Source organism: Amblyomma maculatum, chromosome 10, assembly GCF_055883805.1.
Source record: "Amblyomma maculatum isolate TAMU_Amacu chromosome 10, ASM5588380v1, whole genome shotgun sequence".
Classification (NCBI taxonomy): domain Eukaryota; kingdom Metazoa; phylum Arthropoda; class Arachnida; order Ixodida; family Ixodidae; genus Amblyomma; species Amblyomma maculatum.
This window is the reverse complement of record NC_139353.1, coordinates 16,668,249-16,691,858: the sequence shown is the minus strand read 5'-3', so window position 1 is coordinate 16,691,858 and position 23,610 is coordinate 16,668,249. Positions and strand designations below refer to the sequence as shown.

The following is a 23,610-nucleotide window of genomic DNA, read 5'->3' as shown; positions in this document are numbered from 1 at the left end:
CAGTCGCAGGCAGGCACGGAGGAGTCGTGCGCTGGAAGGAGTGCTTTGGCGGCTTTTTCCTGACGTTCGCAGGCAGCCATGGAGAAGTTAAACCACACGTGTCTAATCAAGTTTAATCCAGCTTCAGCTCTGTAAAGTAGGTCATCTATGTATCTGAGTCTAACCTGGCAACACCACAGAACAAACCATAACAGAGCTTTCGTTTGCATAAACGGGCTTAGCCGAGCTAAGCCGCAGGAAGTTCGTTAAAGTGACTGATCTGGCTTAAATATAAATTTTCTTTTTTAGGATAGAATCGAACCATCGATTTTGGTTTCGAACCAGACACTCTGCCTACTAGACCATATCCAAGGCTCAATAGAACGGGCTGAGAAGAAGCGGGGTTAAAATGCATGTCGCGCAGCATCTTGCATGTAAAGTGGTATCTTATGTGTATAGGGCAATTAGAGAGGCAACAATAAAGTAGGTGGTAATTAAACGAGTAATTAAACAAAGTGCTTGGTAGAATTTCATATCCCTTTTTTTTTTTTTTTTAAGCGGCGTCAGGACGCCTGCATGCGGCGGGAGCCAGAATCCCCTATATCTGATGTACGCCGTGGCCCCGACAGATGGAGTGCAAGTAGTAAAATGCAGTGCACTATGAGTACAGTCGTAGACCGCTACCGCGTCATGCCCTTACGGTGGAGCTTAAGTATACATTTTATTTTTTGTTATTGCGTTTTTTTTAATACATAACAAATTTATCCTGAGTGAATGTTTGGCATCTATCAGAGAAATGAGCTGAGCCTTCTGTGAGGTTCGACGCGACACGAGATGTACTGTTAACGTTTACGTCACAATTTTGGCTCACCCCTAAACAAGACTATGACACTCAGTTAAGAAAAGCGACCTACGTCTGAGTTTGCTCAAGTTGACAAGGAAGCCATAGAAAAAATATGCGTTTGGCACAGCTAGAAGGATACAAGTTGATAACGATAGAAGCGCATTCATAATTCAAAAACCTGCCCAATAACCCCGCTCGGCGACCCTTATGTATTAGTCGTCTTATGATATCCTGCGTCCAAACTCTAGAAATATTTTTGTGAGATGATCAGGACAGTATAAAGTGAAATTTATGTTTCATGCTATATCCTTCGGGTGGGAAGTTTATGAGCTTCCTGAGAAAGGTGAGGTCTTTTGCTCCGCCAAAAGTTCACCTTAGTTCCCTGATGATGGTTTGATAATAAAATCCGCCGAAAAATGCAGTTGCGAGCATTGCATTATTATATATCTGCTGCATGCCGGAAAGCATAGCAGCAGACGCCGCAGACACAGGGGACATTTGGGGAAGCTAGATAAGTGAAACCTATTCGTGGATCAGGTGCGACCATAGATGCAGGATAAAGCGCTCTATCTTCTCAGAGGCCAACCACGAGCAACGCCGGCTCGATTTGCTTTTCTTTGCGTGTTACTTGACCGATCTTCTCATATGTCCAGTGTCTAGTGCACTCTAGCAATGCTCCTGCGCTGCTCTCATTGCCATCTTTCATCATCTAAAGGAAAAATGTAAAGAGGAAGTGAGGGGGAGACGACCAGGAGCAAAGACAGAAAAATAAAGAAGCTTGGCTTGACAGATTGCATTCGCGATTTGTCTCTGGATGCCCCTGCTTTTTCATTTCTTCGTCTGTGCATGTAAATCCTCCCCTCAGCTATCGCTAAATGATCGTCACGATTGCTGGCACTTTGTGTTGCTACTTATGGTGTTGTCTACACACGGATGAAGGCATGGAATAAAGAAAATATTTAAGCGGGCGAAAGGAACACACCACGAAATCAAACTAAGACCTACCATACACCGAAAATAGATAAATGACGAGCGAGGAAGCGTCGCTCCCGTAGGCCGCTTGAGGGAGCTCCGCGGTCTCTGAGCGCGAACGTATGGGGTAGAGGGCTTGAGAGGGCGTGTGCGGTGGCCTGGCCCTTGGCCCCGAGCCCGCTCATAAGCGTGCAGTTCCCTGAAAGCTGGCAGCCCCCAACCAGAAGCGACGACTTCGAATGCAAGGGGCCGATCCATGTATGACCAGCGCCTTTGCGTTGGCAATCGCGGCTGTCCGCTTGCATGAGGCCGTTCTAATTACGATGGCCAGCTGTACGAACCTTTGCGAAGCACAAAGTGAATTTGGGTAAAACAAGTCATGAGGGTCGCACTGGTCCTGTGGTTCTTCTGTTCCTGTTTTTGTCTTTTGAGCTGTTTGTCCTTCCATATATTTCACCCACTCGGGCGTTTCATAATAGTGTTAAACTAACCGAGTTGATGTCAACGTTATCAAGATGTATAAAAGGATAGTTTCTCGAAGCCCGCTTTGGTAGGCCTGAAATGCAAGTAAATTTAAAGTGCGGTCTTCGCGCCCCATACACAGATGCATCTGTTCATTTGAACTGCATCGCGGTTAAGGTAAATATCTCTAAAAATAAGTGTTAAAACTGAAAAAATTATGCTCTGACATTCAGGCGCTCTGAGATATCTATGTACGGTTCTGAGATATTAAATGGAAATTATTTTAAGTCCTGTCTCAAAGAGAATGCACACATCTGCGACAAAATCTGTGATTTGTTCAAATTATTATTGTAATATAAATAATCTTCAACACTTACCGGCTATCTATACTTTTTCCACCAGAAAACTGTCGGGAAACGCAATCAAAGACCTTCGGTTTTTAGATCGCCTACTCATCAAGGCACGAGCCGACGGTAATGAATTGGTTCTAAAGGCCACGGAGCGATCCCCTCGTGTTCCAAGCCTGATCTGAGCAAAGTCGCCGCTGGTGGTTCCCACTTATCGTTATAGTTAGCGCAATACGATGACGGTAGCATCCTAAAACCGAGACTCTCAGCTAGAACACTGCTGCACGGTTTTAGAAGAGGTGTTGGCAAGGGGCGGTCAGTCAAGAGTAACCCCGCTGCCGGTTTCAGGAGCAGCCCACGTAACCTCCTCACCCCCTACTCTCAAGGCCCACACATGGAATCCGGGGGGCAGCTGGAGCTTTTCTGCCCCTCGCCCAGACAGCAGCGAGCCATAAATCAATGCTTTACGACCGGATGACAGCCGCAGCGCGAAGCCCAGCCGAAGAAGCTGGTCTAGTTGCGACTCGCCACGAGATGAGAGCGTCTGCCTTCTCTCGGGCAATCCCACGCCATTACTCTGTCTACCCTTCCCCAGCTTTCATCGGGGCCGCCCTAAGGACGGCTCGATTGCACAGTTTCGCGCGCCTGGCAGTCTAACGTTGATGCGTTTCTTCAATGGTCGACGTACCACCTCGTGTCCCGGAGTCTCGCCGCAAATCACGTTGTTTATTTTTTTTCTTCCTTAAAGGTTGTCATTACCAGGCGCCGAAAAGTTACTAATGATCAGGTTGAGAGAAAAAAGAAAGAATATCAATATTTTCTTAAGAATTTAAGCTATTTGATATCTCGTTCAATCTTTGGAGCTTCCCGATCTTAGTAGTCGAGGCTTTGAAAGGTCGCAAAGAACGCCCTCTTGATTTCTCGTTCTCTTTAAGGACCCATAGCCACAGAGCTATAGGGATTCTTTAATGTATGATCCGCGAAAAAAAAAAAAAAGAAACGCTTTCTGTTGTGAGCAAATTGGACCCGTATTTAATTGTCCTACTCTGACTCAAAGTCTTTCGCGCTATCAGTGACCTGCGGCCATGGATTTATGTTCTTGGTTTTTACCTTCCAGTTTTCTTTGTGTAATTCAGTTACCTTAATTTCCGTAGAGAAAACCGATGGATTCGCCTGAAACGCAGGAAAATTAATCAATGTCCACGCAAGCGCTGCTTGGTAATGCGTGGTGGTGGTAAATGAAATTAATTTATCGCTCTTTAACGAAAAAGAAAATCATTTATGTGCAGTCAGTGCAACTACCTACGTTTAGAGAAGGGTAGTAAACAAGTTAGAAAGGAGAAGCTAATGTGTGCTTATAATAATCCAGTATTAAACAGTCTGCTTTATAATGGCTGAGCACCTAATCAGAGAAGTGCCAATATCAAGGTCACCATTTAACCTGCCGCGCATCCCTACACCTCCAATAAACAAGTGTTCTGCGATAGACCGCTTGCGGAAAGAGACACAACTAAAAGAACACCGAACCAAACGGAGCACTGCCAAGCCGTGTCAGCCCATTAACGTCGACGCTGTTCACATTACCCCTTGCAAAATAAGAGCCTTCGCAAATCTCCCAACGGTACAGAATCTGTATTGATCAAGAAAAAGCTAGAAATAGAGCTCGCTTCGCATCGCTATTTACATAGAAATATGCCTACCGGAGATAAGTATCAGCTAAGAATTGTGCTGAGTTTTACTATAACCCTAGGCTATGCTGGGATGCAGCATGTAAACGACATTCAGATCTGAGTTTCAGTCGCCAAAGTCAATACGCGGCCGCGGTTTCCACTTTGGAGGAGTTTAAAATCATCCGTATACGATGTGAGACGCCAATGCACGTGAAGAACCGCCTGAAGGTCTCCCTCACTGTTAGCTTGTCTTGCTCTCTCTCTCTCTCTCCTTTCATTTCGTCTCTTCATCCTACACGTCGTGGCGCCGCCCGCTACAAATGAGGCAGCTAACACACCCTAACTGGGTTTGGAAGGTAAACATGTGCACAATTAAAACCAATCTTATACCGAGCCTTCCGCTGCGGTGCCCGCTCCATCCTCCTCCCTCCGCTCCATGCCCTCTCTTGCACTCTGCCCTTTACAGCCACTTCATCATCTGCCATCACAACGCGGTTGATGTCTACTGAAAGGTGTGATAGGTACCACTTCTTCATTTCCTAAAGTGAAAATTACATTGGTTCTTAAGTAGGAACTCAGTCTCCTTGAGGGCATTTTCTTCCTTTGTTCTCCTCCCCACATGTCGGGTAGCCTACTGGGCATCGCCTAGTTAACCTCCCTGCCTTTCTATCTACTATTTCTCTATCTCGCTCTCTTTCTCAAAGTTTCCTCAAGGCCACGTTATGAGTTCTTGAAACGCTCGCACATCGTTAAGACTCCCGTTCATAGGAGAAACTGGCGGCACCAGCTAGTACAGGAAGTCTGTATTGGTCGAAAACGCTCGACGACACTGTAGGGCAGCGCAATTAGAAAATAATAACTTCAACAGAAAGAAGTCCAGACTTCTAGGAAACCCTTTTATATGAGGTAACTGTGCGATATTGTTGGTTTGGTTTGGTTTGGTTTATAGTGTTTAATGTCCCAAAGCGACTGAGGCTACGAGAGACGCCAGTTTAAGATACTCTAAGGTACTGCTATAGAAACGCATTAGTTTATCCAAGCAAGCGATGCATATCCCCCATCTTGAATGCCTTTAAGGTGATAAAGTAAAAATTTAAGTGGAAGTAAAGTTTTTCCCGCGCTCGCACCAGATATATAAATCTTATAACAAAACTCAGACGGCGGCATTTTTGAAAATAACTGTGAGACTACTGTATAATATTGTAGGATACTTTTGCAACCATATTCGTTGATATTCTCGCAGCCCCCAATGCGTTGCAGAGTTTTGCTTAAGTTTGTGCAGACATCAAAACGAGCAACCAAAACAGCTATAAGAAACAAACGGGGTTTTATTTTCGTTTTTTTTTTAATATAAACAGCAAGAAATAAGTAGACTATCGAGAAAGAGTCTACGGATATACTGATTTATTTATTTATTTATTTATTTATTTATTTATTTATTTATTTATTTATTTATTTATTTATTTATTTATTTATTTATTTATTTATTTATTTATTTATTTATTTATTTATTTATTTATTTATTTATTTATTTATTTATTTATTTATTTATTTATTTATTTATTTATTTATTTATTTATTTATTTATTGCACCCTCAGGGCCAAAGGCATTACAGAGGGGATTGGGTTAATTAGGATACAGAACACTGAATATAATACAGTGAAAACAAGTAGTACAAAATTAAATTCCATGGTTATTGCGCAGTTCCAAAACGTGCGAAAATATTACATTCAAAAGCCCATTTCCAGAATTGGTTCAAAATGTGTGCGTGTGATGATTTAAGCGTAAAAACTGGAACCTTTGACAAGTCCGACAAGCTATCTGCGGGCCACGCAGTACCTTCGTACTACTTGCTAAAACTGCGCTTTACACTGATTTCGGTTGAGTCTTTAATGAAATATGGTAGCTTCCATTTCAATAGCAATCACCATGTGTTCCTTCACACGCAGAAGAAAGTAAGCGCCATGTTCCAACATGCATAAATAAAATCAATTAATTCCAGGGGATTTGAATCAAGGACTCAAATTATCGATAATATGCTTGGAATTCTCAGTTCGCAAATATGCGCCAGAATATGAAGGATAGGAGGGAGGGGAGGGGGCTTAATGTATCACTATCACGCTTTGAAGCGCGGTGCGAGAGCATGCCGTTAAAGAATGAGGGTATGCGAGCAAAGATCAGCTTGAACAAGAACTCGAAGCACTGTTTCGACTAATGACGTCACCGAATTCAAACGGGCTGGTTGGTGATCCACCCCAAAATACAGTTAGTCCAGTACTTGTGAAGGACCAGGGTTGCAGGAGATGTAACCTTAGAGTATGCCAAGTCTTTTTTCACCTCGGTCATTTTGTCTCCTCAAGTGCTGGAAGACTTGCATGCGGACCACAATCTACCGCGGCAGCTCAGTAGCTTAAGCTTTCAGTTGTTGATCTCAATGTCGAGGAATCGAATCCCTGCCAGGGCGGGTGCATTTTAATGGCAGTGAAAGCTTGAGAACTGAAGGGATGCGCGACCTGATCACAACATTAGCAACAAAAAAGGAAGAACTGAAGTTCTTTCACTTAGGCGTCCTTCACAGACCAAGTGTATTGCTTTTTGAAGCGATAGACGGGGTTTTTTATAATGAGTTTTTAATTATGAGGGTTGTCATCCTTTTCTTACTTCAAGTCTATGCTTCGAGTAGCCATTATTCACTCGCTTTACCGTCGGACTAGCAAACCTCCTTTCTGGTTAAGGGTGGATGGTCACTTTTGACTTATAACTGCTTTTTGTATACTTATGCCTGCAAACACAACTTGAAGGATGAAATCGAACGCTGCAGGTACACTCCCGCGATTTACCTCAGACGCACACACACAAAACCTAGCAGAGGAGAGCCCAAAGAAAACTCGCTGTGAATAACGAGGACAAAAAGAAGCTAAAAAACTGCAGCAAACGACAATATCTCTTGGCAGCGAAAGCATAAAATAAAAATAAAAATGTCCGTCAAAACAGCAACAAGTACAATAGTGGGAGTATAAAGAGACCATAAAAGCCCGGAAGTGGCGTTGTGTCAGGAAGCGGGCGAAACGGAAGTGGTGCGTGCAGAACAATGGGCAAGCGAAAAGAAGAAACACCCTTTTTCCGGGCATTTCTAAGAGAGCTTATAGGGGAGTCCCTAGCACGGACATGATGTGTGACCGTCGTCGAAGGCGTCCGACCGTAGCCGTAGCCAAGCGTTTTAGCCAAGCCACTAGAGCGACCATTTCGTCGGCGCGATCTCTTCTTACTGCCGCTAAAGCGCCCTCTGTTTGCCACTCCCCGTGGACCACTCCTTCGAAGAAATTCTTTTTACCTATGATGTCTTTTACTCGCTCGTTCGGTGTGTGAGCCATATGGGCGAATAATACCGGTTTATTTTTCCAAAAAGAAAAAAGTGATGTGCTGTTGTCAAAGTGCGACAATTGTCATGGCGTCGTAGTCTGAAAAAGCGGTTATCTCTTGTTGCTCACGAACTCTATTTGTTAAACGCAGGGAATCGTGGGGCACTCGGAACTTACGTTAAAATAGGAGAGTGCAGAGTTTGTGTCGAACATGCTCTCAGCAGGCGTGAATGGTTGATTTGCATGAACATCGATGAATGTGTAATCTTATTTAAAAGGAAAGCTATTGCTAGTTTCGGGAGACATATTTCTCCACTTGCAACATACACGTAAATAGATCTGCCCATGACAGACTATTCAAGGCGAGCGAAACTATCCCGTAATATGGTCACCACTCCTTTTCGAATAACTTACTATGGACTCTTTTCCCAAACGACATTTTTTTTTTTTTTCCTTATCGCTTAGTGGGTGTAGAAAATCTACTCCACCAAAGAAACTTCAGCCGCTAAAGTTATTTCTCGGTCGTTTCAATTTACGTAAGCAGCTTAGCAGCATCGGATTGTCGCTGCACTGCTTGCACGTCCATCACCAAACGACCATTTGTGAAAGTCGAAAGGAATGGGTATTTTCGACTCACGAAAGTTCTTCACGCCGTATCGTTCGTAGCAATCTCAGCGAGTCGTTTTTCCTCGCGAGAAGTGTCGCCATCTCGACCAGCCGACCGACCGACTGACCGAGAATTGCTCACGCTAAATACAAGTCTCAGAGTTGACCATCGAAATGGGCAAAAAATATTGCTGGCTTCTTCCGTTCAAAGAGTACGCTTCTAACCCTGATTGCCCACGCCCCCTCCCTCGAGGAAAAAAAACAAACAAAAAAAAAACACTCCATGTTTTGCGAAGCCTCTAACCAACACACCGGGGAGAAGAGGTTTTCCGAACACAGGGCAGTGCAGTCTAGAGGGTGGTTGCTCCCCAAATCTTTTCATCTCAAAAAGTGTTCCTCCTACAGCGGTTGTGAAAACTGATAAGCTAAACGGAGCCGCCGTCTTCCACGATACCAAAACAGCAGACAACCACTTCTAAAAATGCTTGCAAAATTTCGCACTGTCATCGAGCAGAAATTCACAATTACTGTTAAAGTTTCCTTGTCAGTATCGGGGGACAAGATCTCAATGTCATACTTTTTTTTTCAGCAAAAAATGGCAACAATAAGCGAGAACACGACTAGACAAGCCCGCAGACTGCGTGGCATAGCAACAGAGCCAGCACGGCAGACGACACCTGGAAATGAGAAAGGGCAAAAAAAGAAAAAGACAGACAGATATTACGTAAGCCGCGCAGCGGCCCCAAACCGCCGACATAAATCGGACATAAATCGCCCTTGTTGGTGAAAGCACGCCTGAAGCAAGCCTTTTCCCCTTCTTTGGCCTCAGGCAGACATGCCTTCGCCTGTTGCTTATCTGAACGCGGCAGACGCGGCGCCGGCAGAAAAAAAAAAAAAATCCTTTTAGCCACTTTTTAATTTTTTTTTTGTTTTTTGTTTTTGGCTACGGCGCTTCTCCTGAAGAAACTCCATTTTTCCCTCGACAGTTTCTAAAATGACGTCACGACTGGGAGCACTCGCTCTCGATACCAGTTGGGTGCACCTAGCGCCTCAGGAAAAGTAGAGCTTATTTTGTTCTGTTTTAAAATTAATTACGATTATCTGCACAGTAAAGTGCAGATAATAATACATCTAATTATTCTTTTAGTTTCTGCTTTAGATAAAAAAATGTCAGCATTAGTAACAAGCAAGCCATTCCTTGTTGCTAGAGCTACAGTCAAGCCAAGGAAAAAAGAAACCCAACACAAAATACAGGATAGCGGTGAGAAAATAAAACCATTTAATTAGGGAATCGGTATACGCGCGTTCGTCTGTACCTCCGTGATAATCGTCATGCCGCTGTAAAGTGAGGTTCTCCATTTTGACCATGTTTTTTTTTTTCTTTTTCTTTTTTCAGGTATCATTGGGCAACCTTGCTCAAAGTGAACACTCACTTAGGACAATCGCTCCAATGAGTAGCGCCTTTACTGCACGTAAGGGCACTCACATTGCTTCCAACCGTAAATATGCACTACCACAACAAACCTGCGATAAGCGTCAGGAAAAGAGTGCCAAGATCTGGCTTCCCCGACGCCATTAACAGCCGTCCTATCTTTGCTATCAACACGCCGCTATATGACGCATACTTCTCGCGCTCTGCTCAAAACAGCCTCGTATTCAAGCACGAGAACCTAGTTTTTAGAATTACATCTTCTTCTATACCTCGTAACTCCCTCATTGGTAGCCCTTTTGTGTGGTGTGTTAGGAACTCTGTCTGAAATAGCCGCTGTACAAAATTACCGGACATGCTCGGAACTTTCTAAGAATCTGAATACAAAAGTCTAGTTACGCATTTCGTTTGCATCTCTTGTTCATCTCTTGCAACTTTTTGCATCTCTTGTTCAAACTCTACATCCATTTTCATAAGTACACACTTCAATCATCACAGCACATATCTTTCCTACCAACTTCCCGACAGCCTATTTTTTCAGCCTCCCCCGCTTGCGATCAGAATCTGGTGCATCGTCGCCCATAGCAATGAATGAAGCTCTGAGCCGAACTGCCCTTATAGGCGCGCACTCACCGATCAAAATCTTGGTGTGGGCTAGTCGGGGGTTCATCTTTAGTAAAAGCATATGAAGCCCAAAAACAGGGACAGAAGAGGAAAACACAAACAGGACTTGCACTCACCGAGTCCAGCCGGTCCATAGACAAACAGGCAGGCATCCGTGCCATTCACCACAGCTTGGACGAGCTCGGTCAGGGCACTGGAGCACACCTCGGCCTGCGCCACGCCGATCGCAATAACAAACCGATCACCACCACAAAGATGAAATGCCGAGCAAGCCGTATAGTAAACATCCCTTCCTCCTGGTTATTAGTGCTAAGGAGTGATCTTATAATAGCTATCCAGATAATTTAGGCATATATACAAAATATATTTACAGAAGCCAGCAGAAGCCTAGGGAAGGAGCCTTTCGTAGTGAAAGGAAGGGGAGTACAAATACATTATGAGGACAGCTTAGCACTTTTGAAAGCTATTTTTGGTCCTTAGCCAATATGCGCAAATAATCTAGTGAAAGAGGCATATATATTTTAATCCACTTCTTAAAACCGACAGATGCCACTGGCCAATACTGTGCCTCTGGAAAATATTTCTACTGTTTTAAAATCTGGGAACTCTGCCTGACGTTCATAAACGCAACGTCCAGATACATACGTTGGTGTTCACTCTTCTCAACCAGGTGTGATATTGGTGCAGGTCTACTTTCACAAGTGCGTGGTTTATGCACCTGGTATGAACTAGTGTTATGATTACATGCGTCTTGTGTTCCATATGTGAGACGTGGGCCTTCTTTTATATTTAGCCAGGTTTTTACGCAAACCTAGAACGCTAAGGAAAAACAATTTAATACAAGGATTAGACAAAGCACAGCATTGCATTGTCGTAGGGCTGTTGTCTTTACTTTAATTTTTTTTTTCTCTAAATGTTCAAGCAGCCGCTCACACAACTATGTAAAACACGCTCTAAGCCCATGCATCTTTGTCTTGCCCACAAACATCTATCTGTCACTCACAGTGTTTTGTGCGCTTTACTGCATATATATTAGCAAGAAGTACAATGGTGGAGATGTTGACTACACTGTGAATGACTAATGACGACCGCCATTTAAAGCGTGCTGCCATTACATATTTGCTACGGTAGAGACAGGAAGCAAAACGTAAGAGAAAATTTCGCGACGGTCGTGCTCATTTTTTTGGCTGCTTGACTGTAGCTGTCCTAACCCTTGACAATGAAAAAAAAAAAAGGAAACAAAGCAAAGACAGGACATGAGGACCAAGATATATTCAAGGTGAAGAAGAAATTTCTAAATGACCTCTAATTGAACTGCGTTGTGAGGATAGATGGGGAACTATGATCAAAACAGGTATTGGTCACCTGCGTTGCGTCCTGCGGGAAGACAGCATCAAATGCGAACATCTTGGGGGCCGCCACTGAACCCGAAGGTCGGGCGGGGGTTGGAGAGGTGGAAACATCGTCGCCCGGTGACGCAATGCTTCCGCCGCTGTTTCCGGTCAGCGCCGGGTCGTACAACGTCACCTGCGATGTGCGTATCAAAGACCAGTGGGCCGTGAAGTCACGAAATACGATACGACAAAAACTGCTGAATTACACGGAGCAAGCAGATCCCCGATATTCAAAATGTGGAAAAAAGAGGAGAGGTTCTGAAGACTAAGCCGTTACTAATGGAGCTTGAAAAAAAGGCAATACAATGCGTCGCTGTGTGTGAGTCATCTTCCCGAGCGATTACTATTCATTTATAAACTTGTATACATCCCCCCCCCCCCCCCCTAAGAAAGAGATCACTAGTGGGATACACAATTTTTCGGAACCACTGCTTCTGTCAATAAATCCTTGATATATTGCACGACGTTGCTCAGATGTTTAGAATTCTTTGGCTACTAACTGCTTTAACCGCCCTCGGTGCATGCTCAGTGAGTATACTTGACACCTGCCCGCCTTTACACTGACCTGTTTCTCACCACTTTCAGGCCACCTTCATTATTTAGGGAATTCTTGACTAGGGAGTTCTTCAATGGCGATGTCCATACCCTGCTCTCAGTGCGCAATGCTCGATCCTCGTTTTAAAAGAATATTATTATTATTATTATTATTATTATTATTATTATTATTATTATTATTATTATTATTATTATTATTATTATTATTATTATTATTATTATTATTATTATTATTATTATTATTATTATTATTTTACTGACTTCTCCGTTCTTGGTTCATACTCCGGAGGAGCTGGGCGTACCTTCCGCGAAGACCTGTAAGACCGCCTAAATGTCGATTTATTATTTTTTGTTTCCATTGGCTCTGTATGTTGTTTTCAAATCGTTATAAAAGTTTTCATAGTCAGTATTGGTATGCGTTCTTCACTTGTTAGGAGAAAGAAGGTTCTTCATTTTTGTATGAGAAAACGTTTGCCGTCTGTGGCATCTTGGCTTCGATCGTTTCCCAACAGGAGACATCGTTAGCCTTTATTTACGTTTCATTTTTTTTTTTTTTTTGTATCGACCGTGGCGACATTCTTCGAGTGAAGATAGGCGCTAACCCAAGTAGCCAGGCGTAGAAGCTGTTTACTCTATGGTGGAAACAAGCTTGAACACACCTTAGAGGAACAAAAAAAAAAAAAAAAACGGCTTGTGGTAGCGAAAATTACATATAGAAAGGCTAAATAATAAAGCGAATGTTGAATCAAAACTACTGCAAAGACGGCACATTGAACAATTGAGGAATTAAAGGTATGTGGTCTGCAGACGCATAAGAAATTACGGTGCTTCCTTGTGTTGGGACAACGTCTTTGATCGGTTACAATAAATAGCTCGGTCTCTACATGTTCTATGTATACGTATTGCAACCTTACACTCTAGTACTTGTTTCTCTTCTTTCGCTGCTTCATTCCGAGACCGCCACTTTCATAGGCACCCGACAGACAGGACAAAGAGTGAAAACATTCTTCTTGCGTATTTGGTGCAATGGCCGCTATGACGTGCTTCAGCCTCGCGCCCAGGAGGACGGCGATCGCGTTCAGAACTGTCATCTAGACACCGGTTAGCATAAGAATTATATGTGACTCTGTGCCTGCATATGCCATTCATGCAGCCGTTAAGTGCTTATCAGCCCTGAATGTCGATTCTGATCGTCAGGAAAGACTACAATTATTGTCCCCTGACACCTTGTGTGTCTTCCTTTCCACTGATGCAAATTTGGTGTCCGCGACTGCTTTTCGTGCCTGTTCGAAGGTATAGCTGCCGTGCCTGCTTCAATACAGGGCGGAAATCGACGGACTCGCTACCGCTTGATTGCGCCCAGGTAGAGAATAAGGTAAGCAAGCAAGCATGGCTGAGGTCCATTACCTGTTTTTTGCGTGAGTCCAGTTGGAGGAAGCTTGAAGTTCCTCCCCCACCAGACGCGTCGCGGGCCGGCGAATGCGACGGCGATGAACCGGACGACGAGCACCCGCTGCCAGACGACGTGGAACACACTCGAAGCATCACCTTCACCTGCGCAAAAGAAAGTTGCGAGAAATATTAATATGCATTGCACTCAGAGTGCCAGAAGCAAAACCGATATAGGAGCTTTATGCCTTGACACGCACGCACGCACGCACGCACACACACGCACACACACACACACACACACACACACACACACACACGCACGCACACACACACACACACACACACGCACACGCACACGCACACGCACGCACACACACACACACACACACACACACACACACACACACACACACACACACACACACACACACACACACACACACACACACACACACACACACACACACACACACACACACACACACACACACACACACACGCGCGAATAATAAAGCGACTAACACTGATTCATGGGTACGTGTTCGGCGGAGTATTGCATTTTTAATATCATATTACCAACGCTATCTATTTGATTCACTGTTGACAAAACTTTAAGATTGTAGTATTTACACCTAGTCGAAACAAACAGGACATGTGGGACTTTTCGTGGAGAGATGAGGCTGACAGAAACGAAGACATGCACTGCAGTGCACAGCGCAAGAGGGCGTTGCATTTAAACACTCGGAGCGATCGGATGCGGTGATGGCTATCACGAGCTGTACTCGCTTCCCTCGAGAAATTCCTTGGCTAGAATCCTCTCTGCTCCGAAGGTCTTATTTTTATTTTTAAAGAAACGTTAGCTCTACTGCGTTTCCCGTAATTTCGAGTTTCCCGTAATTTCAAGTTATTCCTCGATATAGTACTTCATGCATTCCACGGGTGGCACCAGGCACTCGTGCACCGCTTGTTTCATCTCTCACAGTGCAGCAAACATCGTCGTCTTCACCGTCGTGCCCAGGCACGAGAGCACTCTGCTATCGCTGCAGCCGAACACGCCTCGTGTAACTCACATGACTCATGATTCACATCACTAATGACTCATTAATACGACTCAACACTTGAATGCCACATGATTCGTGACTCATGAATCGTTGATAACACATCCCTTCTTTATATCATGTCTTACAATACTGATGACGTCACTTGGTGATGACGTCATGAGGGAAAAAATTTCCGGTGACACATTTTCCGGAAATTTCCGGCGTCAACATAAGCTATTAATGCATTCGCATTAGTAAGGCAAGCTGACTTGAGAACTGCTGACCCGCGAGATGATAATGTACGCCTGCAGCCCGCAGGGCAGGTGTGAAAACCACAACCCATGGCTACAAGGAACTGAAAGTGTATAACGGAAAGTAAAAATGCGCCCTTCATTATGTTCAATGACCTGCTGTGCTATTAAAACGGAAGGCAGCGTCCGCCAAGTCATAGGAGGCCCTAATCTTCAAAGCACGGTGGCGATAAATGACACACTTCGTTTAGAAAGCCGCGCGAGTATCAGAGTGAAGTGATTCTCACCTATACAATGGCTACTTGCCGCTACATGCACACACTGCTGTCCGACAATCGAGGACCGGTTTGTTAAGCACAAGCAGAGTGACGAATTGGGGTGGCTCTGATTGAGCCTACGCCATAGCGCTCGCTGCCCCAAAGCTGGGCGGTTTCCAAAGAGACGGAGTGCCGAGAGGCACGCATTGAAGAACAGAGATGTGCTATATAAACAAGCCTGAGAAGGAGCCAGGGAAGCGCCCGCAGCAAAGGAAATTGATGCGTCGCCGGCAAACCTTGTCATGACCGCGTGATCACAACTTCACCAGCAGGCTATAAAAGTAACTGCCTGAATAAATCGTTCGATCTTGTTGCGTCCCTCATGTATGAAGCTATACAACAGTGGCGACGAGGATAGGATTCGAGCCCACTGATGCTATATAACAGAAATGGGCCGAAAGGCTAGTGGTGGGCAGTAACTGGCAAGTGTGGAAAGTGCACAATAAGACTCTGGAGGAGAATGAACCGAAGACGGCCAGCGTCTCTAGGACAGCACCATCTCCTATTTTTTTGCCAGCTTTGATGGGAAAAGGGTCAGAGGGAAGGTCACTAACCTCCTGATACACGCGGGGCACACGCCATCGGGGGCGACCTTCCTTCTAGAAGCACTATGCCTGAAGACCGGCACTCGAGAGCATCTCGCAGAATACCCCCCCCCCCCCCCCCCCCTAAAAAACAAACAAGAAAACAAATACGAACACTTAGAGACGCAGTCTGTGCGCTCTGACCAAAACACTGTCCACTTAGGAAGCTACATCTACCCGTGGATTCCCCTTCTCTCTGGAGGCCATATATTCGCGCATTTCCTTGTTTATTTATTTGTCCCCGTGGAAGGTTTCAGTCTGCTTCCACATCGTTTCGGCGCTACTGCTGGTCGTAAGTTAGGTTTTTATTTTGTGGGAATGTGCTCATTGTCTAACTTTCCGTCACACATAAAAGAAGTTAAGACCTCGCACCTCACTTGATATAAACACTCACTCGCTTGTGTATCCCGCCCGAAATAACGACACTCTTTTCTTTACGAGGTGCTGGCTCGCAACAGTCAGTTGGATCTCAGTTGGGCTAACCGAACAACTGAAATAGGCTCATCGCCGGGCGAAAGGAATAAAGATAAACAGGTACACAAATATGGCAGAGGAGATTGTCCGACATGTATCACTGGCACTCACCAGAAACAATGAGTAAATATGAAAACAAATGAGCAGAAGATAGTTTCATATATTCGGTTGCATTGGTACACCGCACCTATAAAGACCAATAAGGCAGTCATTCAGTGAGGCGCAGTTGTGAAGACGCGCTTCAGAGGAACACATCGAGTAAGGCTCCCAATAGGAAAGGCAATGCAGTGAGATTGCGTTCGTGAGGACCGGAAGAGAGAAAGAGGTAAGGGAGAGACTCCTCTTGTGCTCTCTCGGAAAGGACAAGAGCAAACCGATACATTCATTCGGTGACTGACACGAAGCTTTTCCCTCTCACACGGGCCTTTGTTCCACCAGCTAGCGTGCACGGGACAACTATCCACGCGGGCCTCAAGTGCTGCGGAGGGTGCCGTTCAATAACTCTACGCCGGCACCTTCCCGATCATTACAGCAGAACTCCTTACAGGGAAGACGATCCACATCAAGCCTGCCGCCGTGGCTTCACGGAACTCGACCACCTTCGCCTCTCTCCATACCTCCCCTCATCCACATGTGTGCTCATTTCGTCGGATGGCCCGCAACACTCAGCGTATGCTCTTTATTGCCTTCCGTTCCGTTCTGCAGCTCCCCACACCCAGAACATGCAGACGGCGCCCTCAGGAGCAGTTTTGACGACCGTCGCGCCAAAGTATTTCTTCAACTGCCCAGAATTTTCCTGCTGACGTGCGCTCTTACTCGCGATTATTGCGCCTATAAGGAAGCATGAATTATAAACCTTGTACCAAGAAACAAAATTAGTTTCCCCAAAAGTTGTTTGCGCGTGCAAACATTTTGTTAAGCAACGTTAATTTCAGCCTCGTTGTTATTCGAGGTGCAATGGCTTCTGTTGTCCAGCCGCTTGTTTTTCCGGCGTTTTAAATATTTAGCAATGTACGGCCTTATTAACTTCATACGGCAACGTCGCGCCACCCTATATGTCACATGAGATTGTCAACAGAGTGTAATGAATACACGGAGTCTCGTTGTAACGAAAGGCTGGGGAAGGGAGGGTTGCCTAAACCCACGAGGGCCTATAGGCACACATACGCCCGTGCGCTGACGCACACAGCACCTGGCGTGATCTAAGCGTGTCAGCAAACGTCTGCTAGTATAAATATTCAAGAAGTGCAAAGTGCGTACTTTTAACTTTTTGACACGGAGGAGGACGAATATCCAAGAGCTTCCTGAATTTTGTACAATGCTCTTCGCGTTGCATATACTAGTACCAAAACAATACAAAGTAAAATTCGTCTATTAGCAAGAAATGGATGTATGTGAGCAAACATTTCACCATTTATTAACTAGCTGCTCTCAAGAAACATCGCAGGAAGCAACAAGGTAGTGGCTCTGTTTCAAAGTCACCTCTTCTGTGCACACGCTCCCAACGGCTTGAAATATCGTCGCGTAGCATCTGCGGAGGCAAAGGAGAGCTCATCGACACGATGGCGAGACATAGCGCCATCTTACGCGCCATCTGCGCGTTACCCTCTGTCACCCGTCAGTTAGAATCGAATACAGTACGCTGCACACTAAATGCAGGGAAGTATAAAGAAACAAAAATCGCAATAAAAGTACATGAAGCACATGAGTGCGACATCAGTGGTGGTGGCAGTAGCTGATGCTGAAAAAGAGCATGGTTCTGCGTACCTGGCCATTCTCCATTGCTGCGCAGAAAACCGAGAGCAGCAGGAGTGTAGGATGATGACTAGAACGAGAACTAAGCGAAGAGAGTGGGGGATACGACCCCATAGAGTCGGACTCTATGGGACCCCGGGGACCGCGTGGAATGGGGAAATAGCGGCCTCCTCGTACACGCATTGAAGGGACGAGCATTTCTGCGCAACTCAACCGACAGCATTGCAAAAAATAAAAGGGAAACAGAGATGTGGAGAGGAAAAAATAAGGAGGATGGGACGGAGGGAAGGGGAGGTTGATGGCCTGAATTCCGAGAATTTCGGGACAACCCTCTGTCCGTAATTCCTTCGTCGAGGTTCGCGCGTGCGCGTTTGCGCACCACCAAGAAAAATTGGCCCCGGCACTCCCTGTTTCAAAGCGACATGCACCGAAGCCCGTTCTGCATCGGGGTCACGTTACTATACAAGAAACTCTCCGCCCCGATATCAATAGGTGTTTGGGTGCCCGTGCCATGGCTGTGTTTCTACTCTTCTTTTGACTACCCTGATGGAGGATGTAATGCTTCTCAAAGGAGCACTTGGATACGACTGCATCGCTGCTATCATGTCCACCTTGCTCAGAAAGGAGCACAGCCAGACAGTGATGTAGCTGAATACGCCTCATACTTTGATCTGGCGCTGTCCTGTGGCCGTAGACTACGGTCAATAAGTGCCGATTGCATGGCCCCTTGTTCTTGGCATCATATCAGCGTTGGAAATGATGAGTAGCATCTTTTTGACGTCTCCTCGCTGTCATTTGTCAGCTGGCCCGCTACTTTTATCTAAGTTGTGAACCAACAAGAGTAGGTTTCTAGTTAGGGCAAAGGCCAGGCGAAGAAACGTGATAAATTTTTACATGGTCTATGTGGTTAGCCTCTTCGCACAAATGAACAAGAAAAAAGAGCACAACGCCCCTTAACTTCTTAAGGCGTCCTATTGCCGCGATCAAGCAAAAATGCCCAGGGAACTACTAATCATTCACTGAACTCCAAGCATCACAACTGTCTCAATGACAGTTTGTCAAGCTCAGCGGTTGATTGCATTGGTTGTTCATAAAAGCAATTAGAGGCACGGGGATACCGTCCAAATGACACATCCAGTCAACGAGAGGGAGTTGGGGGGGGGGGGGGGGGGGGGGGGGGGGGGTCGACAGTGCTCATAGAAAAAGGCACCGCTGAGTGAAATACTTCTAAGATAGTTATCGGCGTAAAAATTCCGACTTGATCACAGAACTAGCTGGACTCCCTCGTTAACCATAAAATTCAGCGTCGGCGTTGTGAACGAACAGTCACGGACATAACGCTGGCAGATGGTAACTGGCAGCTATAATAGCCGACCCCTGATTCCTCGATGGTTTGTGTGACTTAACGAGACCACATGATATCCCAAAATTGAGAGGAGCTGCCGACCCTGGTTGCTCATTTGAGGCAGGAAGGTTGAATAAGAATTAACCGTATACAGTGCTGTTGGATGCTGAGTCGGACACGCTTACTCATAGGCGATGCAGCACGTTGTTACCGTTTAGTCAAAGGTGAGTTTTACGTGCGGATGGTCGCCTAAGACCAGTAGCTAGATAATGTGGCTGCTAAGTACTATATGCTACTTCTGTACTGCATGAACGTCATTGCATCATACCCTTAAAAGTGGAGCATATGTGTCCCTTCGCAATTTTTTTTTTAAAGATTAGGGCCGGCTTATGAAATTAATCTGTGCGAAATTTGAGTCCTTATACATCCGGCATGACTCAGATTCGTGGCGAACTTAGATCCACACTGCAAGAGTGCCTCCCAGAAAGGTACACCCAGCGGCTCTGTAGTTTTTCCCGTTGTCACGTGCCCCTTTTTCAAAGTAGCACGGCAGTGAATAGATAGATCTAATGTCATCAAAAAGTGCTTCACTCACGCAAGTGGCAGCAGGGAATTCAGGTGTGCCTGCTGGGCTTATACAGAGTATAAGAGGGACAAAGAGAAATATTTGCATTTTTTTTTTCTGAAGAGTAGAGTAGCGACCGCGCCACAGAAAATGAACCAAACAAAGCTTTTTTTTTTTTTTTATTAAAGTGAAGCTCATCACAAAGAAACCTACAGCGGACTGATAATGAAAAGTGCTGCAGAGGAGCGCTGATATCGGATTTCCTTATATATTGATATCAATGCGCAGGAAGTGCCTGTTCCATTCTAGCAATACGGCATCGCTTGCTGTCATAAGCGATGAAGGAATTCTGATCCGAGCCAGAATTTCCCCTGGGTTATGCTGTCGACGCAGTGCGTCGATGCACTGATGTCGAATAAATTCAAAGTGTCGTGTTCCTTGCAGAAGCATCAACGCAACAGCAAACAATTCTTTTTGACTTGGAGAACCCAATAAGAGGTACGCTCTTTTCAACTGACGAGGAGGCAAACAAAATTTTGTGCCTGATTAGTTGAGGGGTGCAAATTCCGAACGATGCATATGCGTCATAGCGCCTTCCTTCTGGCCTATTAACACTTTTTGTTTTATTTTCGCGCGATGGGCTGATATAAAGCAGTCAAATGTCCCCCAATTTTCCAGAGCCGAACGACTAAGCATACACTCGTGTTCGCTCGTACCTTCGTCGCGCTTTGATAGAGTTAACGAAAAGAGCGTCTGGTTCTCACAAAAGCCCAGCTACAGAGAGAGAAAGAGAAAAAAAAAAAAACATGCAGATGTAAGGTGCGTGGAAGACGCACTTTATTCAGAAAATGTCAACAAAGCTGTCTGTACGCCTTAGAACACTCGCTCGACGTATCGGCATCCTTGTGCTTGCCATCTAGGATACGCCTGTGATCGTCATTGTCCAGCTGTCGACTATTAGAACATATTTAGATACCCCAAGGTTACAAGCCCGGTTCTTTCGCTTGCCGTGAGTGGTTGATTAGTACTTATGTCAAATCCTTAACAATGCTGCAGTTTCACTTCGAGAGTGTGAAAGCTTTAATAACTGTGGCATTTCAATAAAATGTAACGTTCTAGGTGTCGCTGCTATGAAGACGCGCTGGAGTAACCCATCTCTCAAAGACGCCAAATCGACGTCTTTTTAAAGGCGCTGCACTGCCTTGAAAGACGGTGAGGGCGCCAACAATTGGCGCGCAGCAAAATCTTTCTTTAGAAAATCGCCGTGTCACGAGGTTTTTCTTTCACATGATGCATAGAACTGGAAATACAGCGTTATTGCTCTGCTGCTTCTTTTCCTATGCAAAGGTAAGGGAGCCAAAAAAAAAAAGTTTGATTAAATTTTCTTGCGACTTTTTACACCCTCGTTTCTCGGGCTCTCAGACGAACACAAGGGACCATATTGAGAAAACATGTAAACAAGAATAAAGGCGGGCGTGGGATACAAATTATCGCGTTCAGCATAGCCCTACAGAAAGATCCCGGAGATTAAATTTTTTTCCTCTTCAAACGCATCAAGCCCTGGTACCGTGAACCGTCACCGAACGCACCACCCTCATCGCTCCCTTACTCCGACCCCGTCGTGATGTGTGTTGTTTTCTTTCTCTCCGCGCTATTCATGAATAAAGTACCGAAGTGGGAGCATTACTCTTACATAATGTAAAAAAAAAAAGAAAGAAAATACAAACTTAAACTCGAACTTTCATAAAACTATGCAGCGCCATGAAAAGCAATCGCATTCGCAGGGGCACTAGCCAGTAAATAACGTTTACTATTAGTCTAAGTCTACTGTACCGTCCGCTGCCGTGGCTGGGCGCAGCGGGAATGGCTTGCTAATTACGACAGCGGACAATAAATTCCAAAAATCTCCGTAACGAGTGAGCATATTGGCGTCAACCTATGTCCCTGTACAGTAAGACGTGTTGTGCCAACGTTGCACCTTTTTAAGCAGGGCGCGGCGCTCAGTGGCACCAGCTAAACTAAAGATCGCGCTGCCTGATCCCGCGAGATCTGGGACACTCGCCTGCGTCCTGAGGAATAGCGCATACGTCCGCTGGGGGAAGCTCGTTACGTCATCAATCATGCACTCTTCACGTTGACTTTTAGATGCGCAAAGCTGTTTGGTGTTTATTCTTACTCGACGTGGTTTGTGTAAATTTCAAGTGGTATCTAGCTGGGTCGCGAGAGTGCAGTGTTTACAGTGTTGCCAACAAAAGCACGCATGCATTAGCATAAAATCTTGCCTATTGGCGTGCCATGTTTCTTTAGACTGAAGGTGAATGAGAGCAAGCTTACCAATGTGATACTGAATCGAAAGAGCATGGTATCTGAAAAGAGGTCTCATTCAATCTAGCGCAGGACGATTTATTGGCGCAGAGTAGTTGCAGCAAATAGGAGACGATTTCTTGCAATAACGGTACTTTATTGAATAAATAAATCAAATAAATCTCTCAATCCTGTTATACTGAGAGACTAGTGCCCAGTGCTAGCAAATGCATCATTCTTACCAGAATACTGCCTTGAGGTTTGCTATAAATTGAAAACATAAGCGCCATTTGACAGTTTCTCAGCGAATAAATTAGGACTGGAAAATTATAAGTGGCAGAGATGATGCAGTGAGATTCGTAAGACAGAGAGACAGGGAGGAAGAGAGGGAGGGAAGAAAGGGAGGGAGCGAGGGAGGGAGGGGGTATTTATATTTAATGAAAGTAAAGACGCGTAGAGGTCGAACGGTGGTGAGAGACCCTGGCCTTTTTCTCCGCACTAGGGAAGGAATAAGAGGGAACTAAAGGAGAGTTAGGGTACAGTAGCGAATAGATAACTCCTTCGTGCCTGTAACTAGGTGCGATTACTGAACTCGGTACCTCCAATCGGTCTGTTAATCACTTCGTGAACTCCATCTAATTATTTCCAACCGCGGATGCGCCAGGCACACTATCTCCGTTGCTGCGTACCACCGAAATATACAGAAATCGCCGCTTCGAGTAGTTCTAAAATATGATGAGTGGAAGCGTCAGTCGTTTTGCATGTCACCAAATCCTTAAGCAGGAAGCAGTCGTGCAGAGTTATTTCATAAGTGCTAATCAAGTGCTATCACCATTGTTCCAGTTCTTTGCGAACGGTAAAGCCACCTTGTCTCGAGAGGGTACTTTAACAGTATGAACGTGCAATCAACTGATAAATATTGCAACAAAAGGTGTGCTCAATCGCAGTATCCAGCTGTTTCGTTTCCACTAGTTTTTCCTGTGCAGTCTAGACCCCGCGCTATACACCATTTCAAGAAGGAAAGCGACGGTCGTATACTTCCAGGCAGTGCAAGCCTCTATGTGCCCCTAGGGGTTTCAAGCGCTCGGCGTTTCCGCGGGCTCAGAAAATACTTGTACCTCTCCCAGAAGAAACATTTTATTGCATTGCATGGTATCGCATTGTAGGGTTTCGTATTTGTAACCCATCTAATGTATTGCCGTGCATTGCACTGCATTGTATTACAGTGTTTCTGAGACAGTAGCAAAATGGAGCTGCACAGAACCAGCACAGCCTGCTTTATGAGGCTTGTTGGCTGTTTACACGTTACAGACACAAACATTACGAAGGGCCCTCCCT

At 45.1% G+C, this 23,610-nt stretch overlaps 1 protein-coding gene across 1 annotated transcript in view; it reads right to left on the bottom strand.

Moving 5' to 3' along the window:
* Window positions 1-23,610, bottom strand: part of LOC146175668 (uncharacterized) — a 246,920-nt gene that overhangs the window by 49,986 nt on the left and 173,324 nt on the right. Inside the window, exons 3-5 of the mRNA XM_084582059.1 lie at window positions 13,653-13,799; window positions 11,662-11,823; window positions 10,413-10,506 (exon numbers count right to left, since the gene is read on the bottom strand). Of these exons, the coding sequence (XP_084438185.1) occupies window positions 10,413-10,506; window positions 11,662-11,823; window positions 13,653-13,799 (403 nt within the window). The remainder of the gene's footprint in view (window positions 1-10,412; window positions 10,507-11,661; window positions 11,824-13,652; window positions 13,800-23,610) is intronic.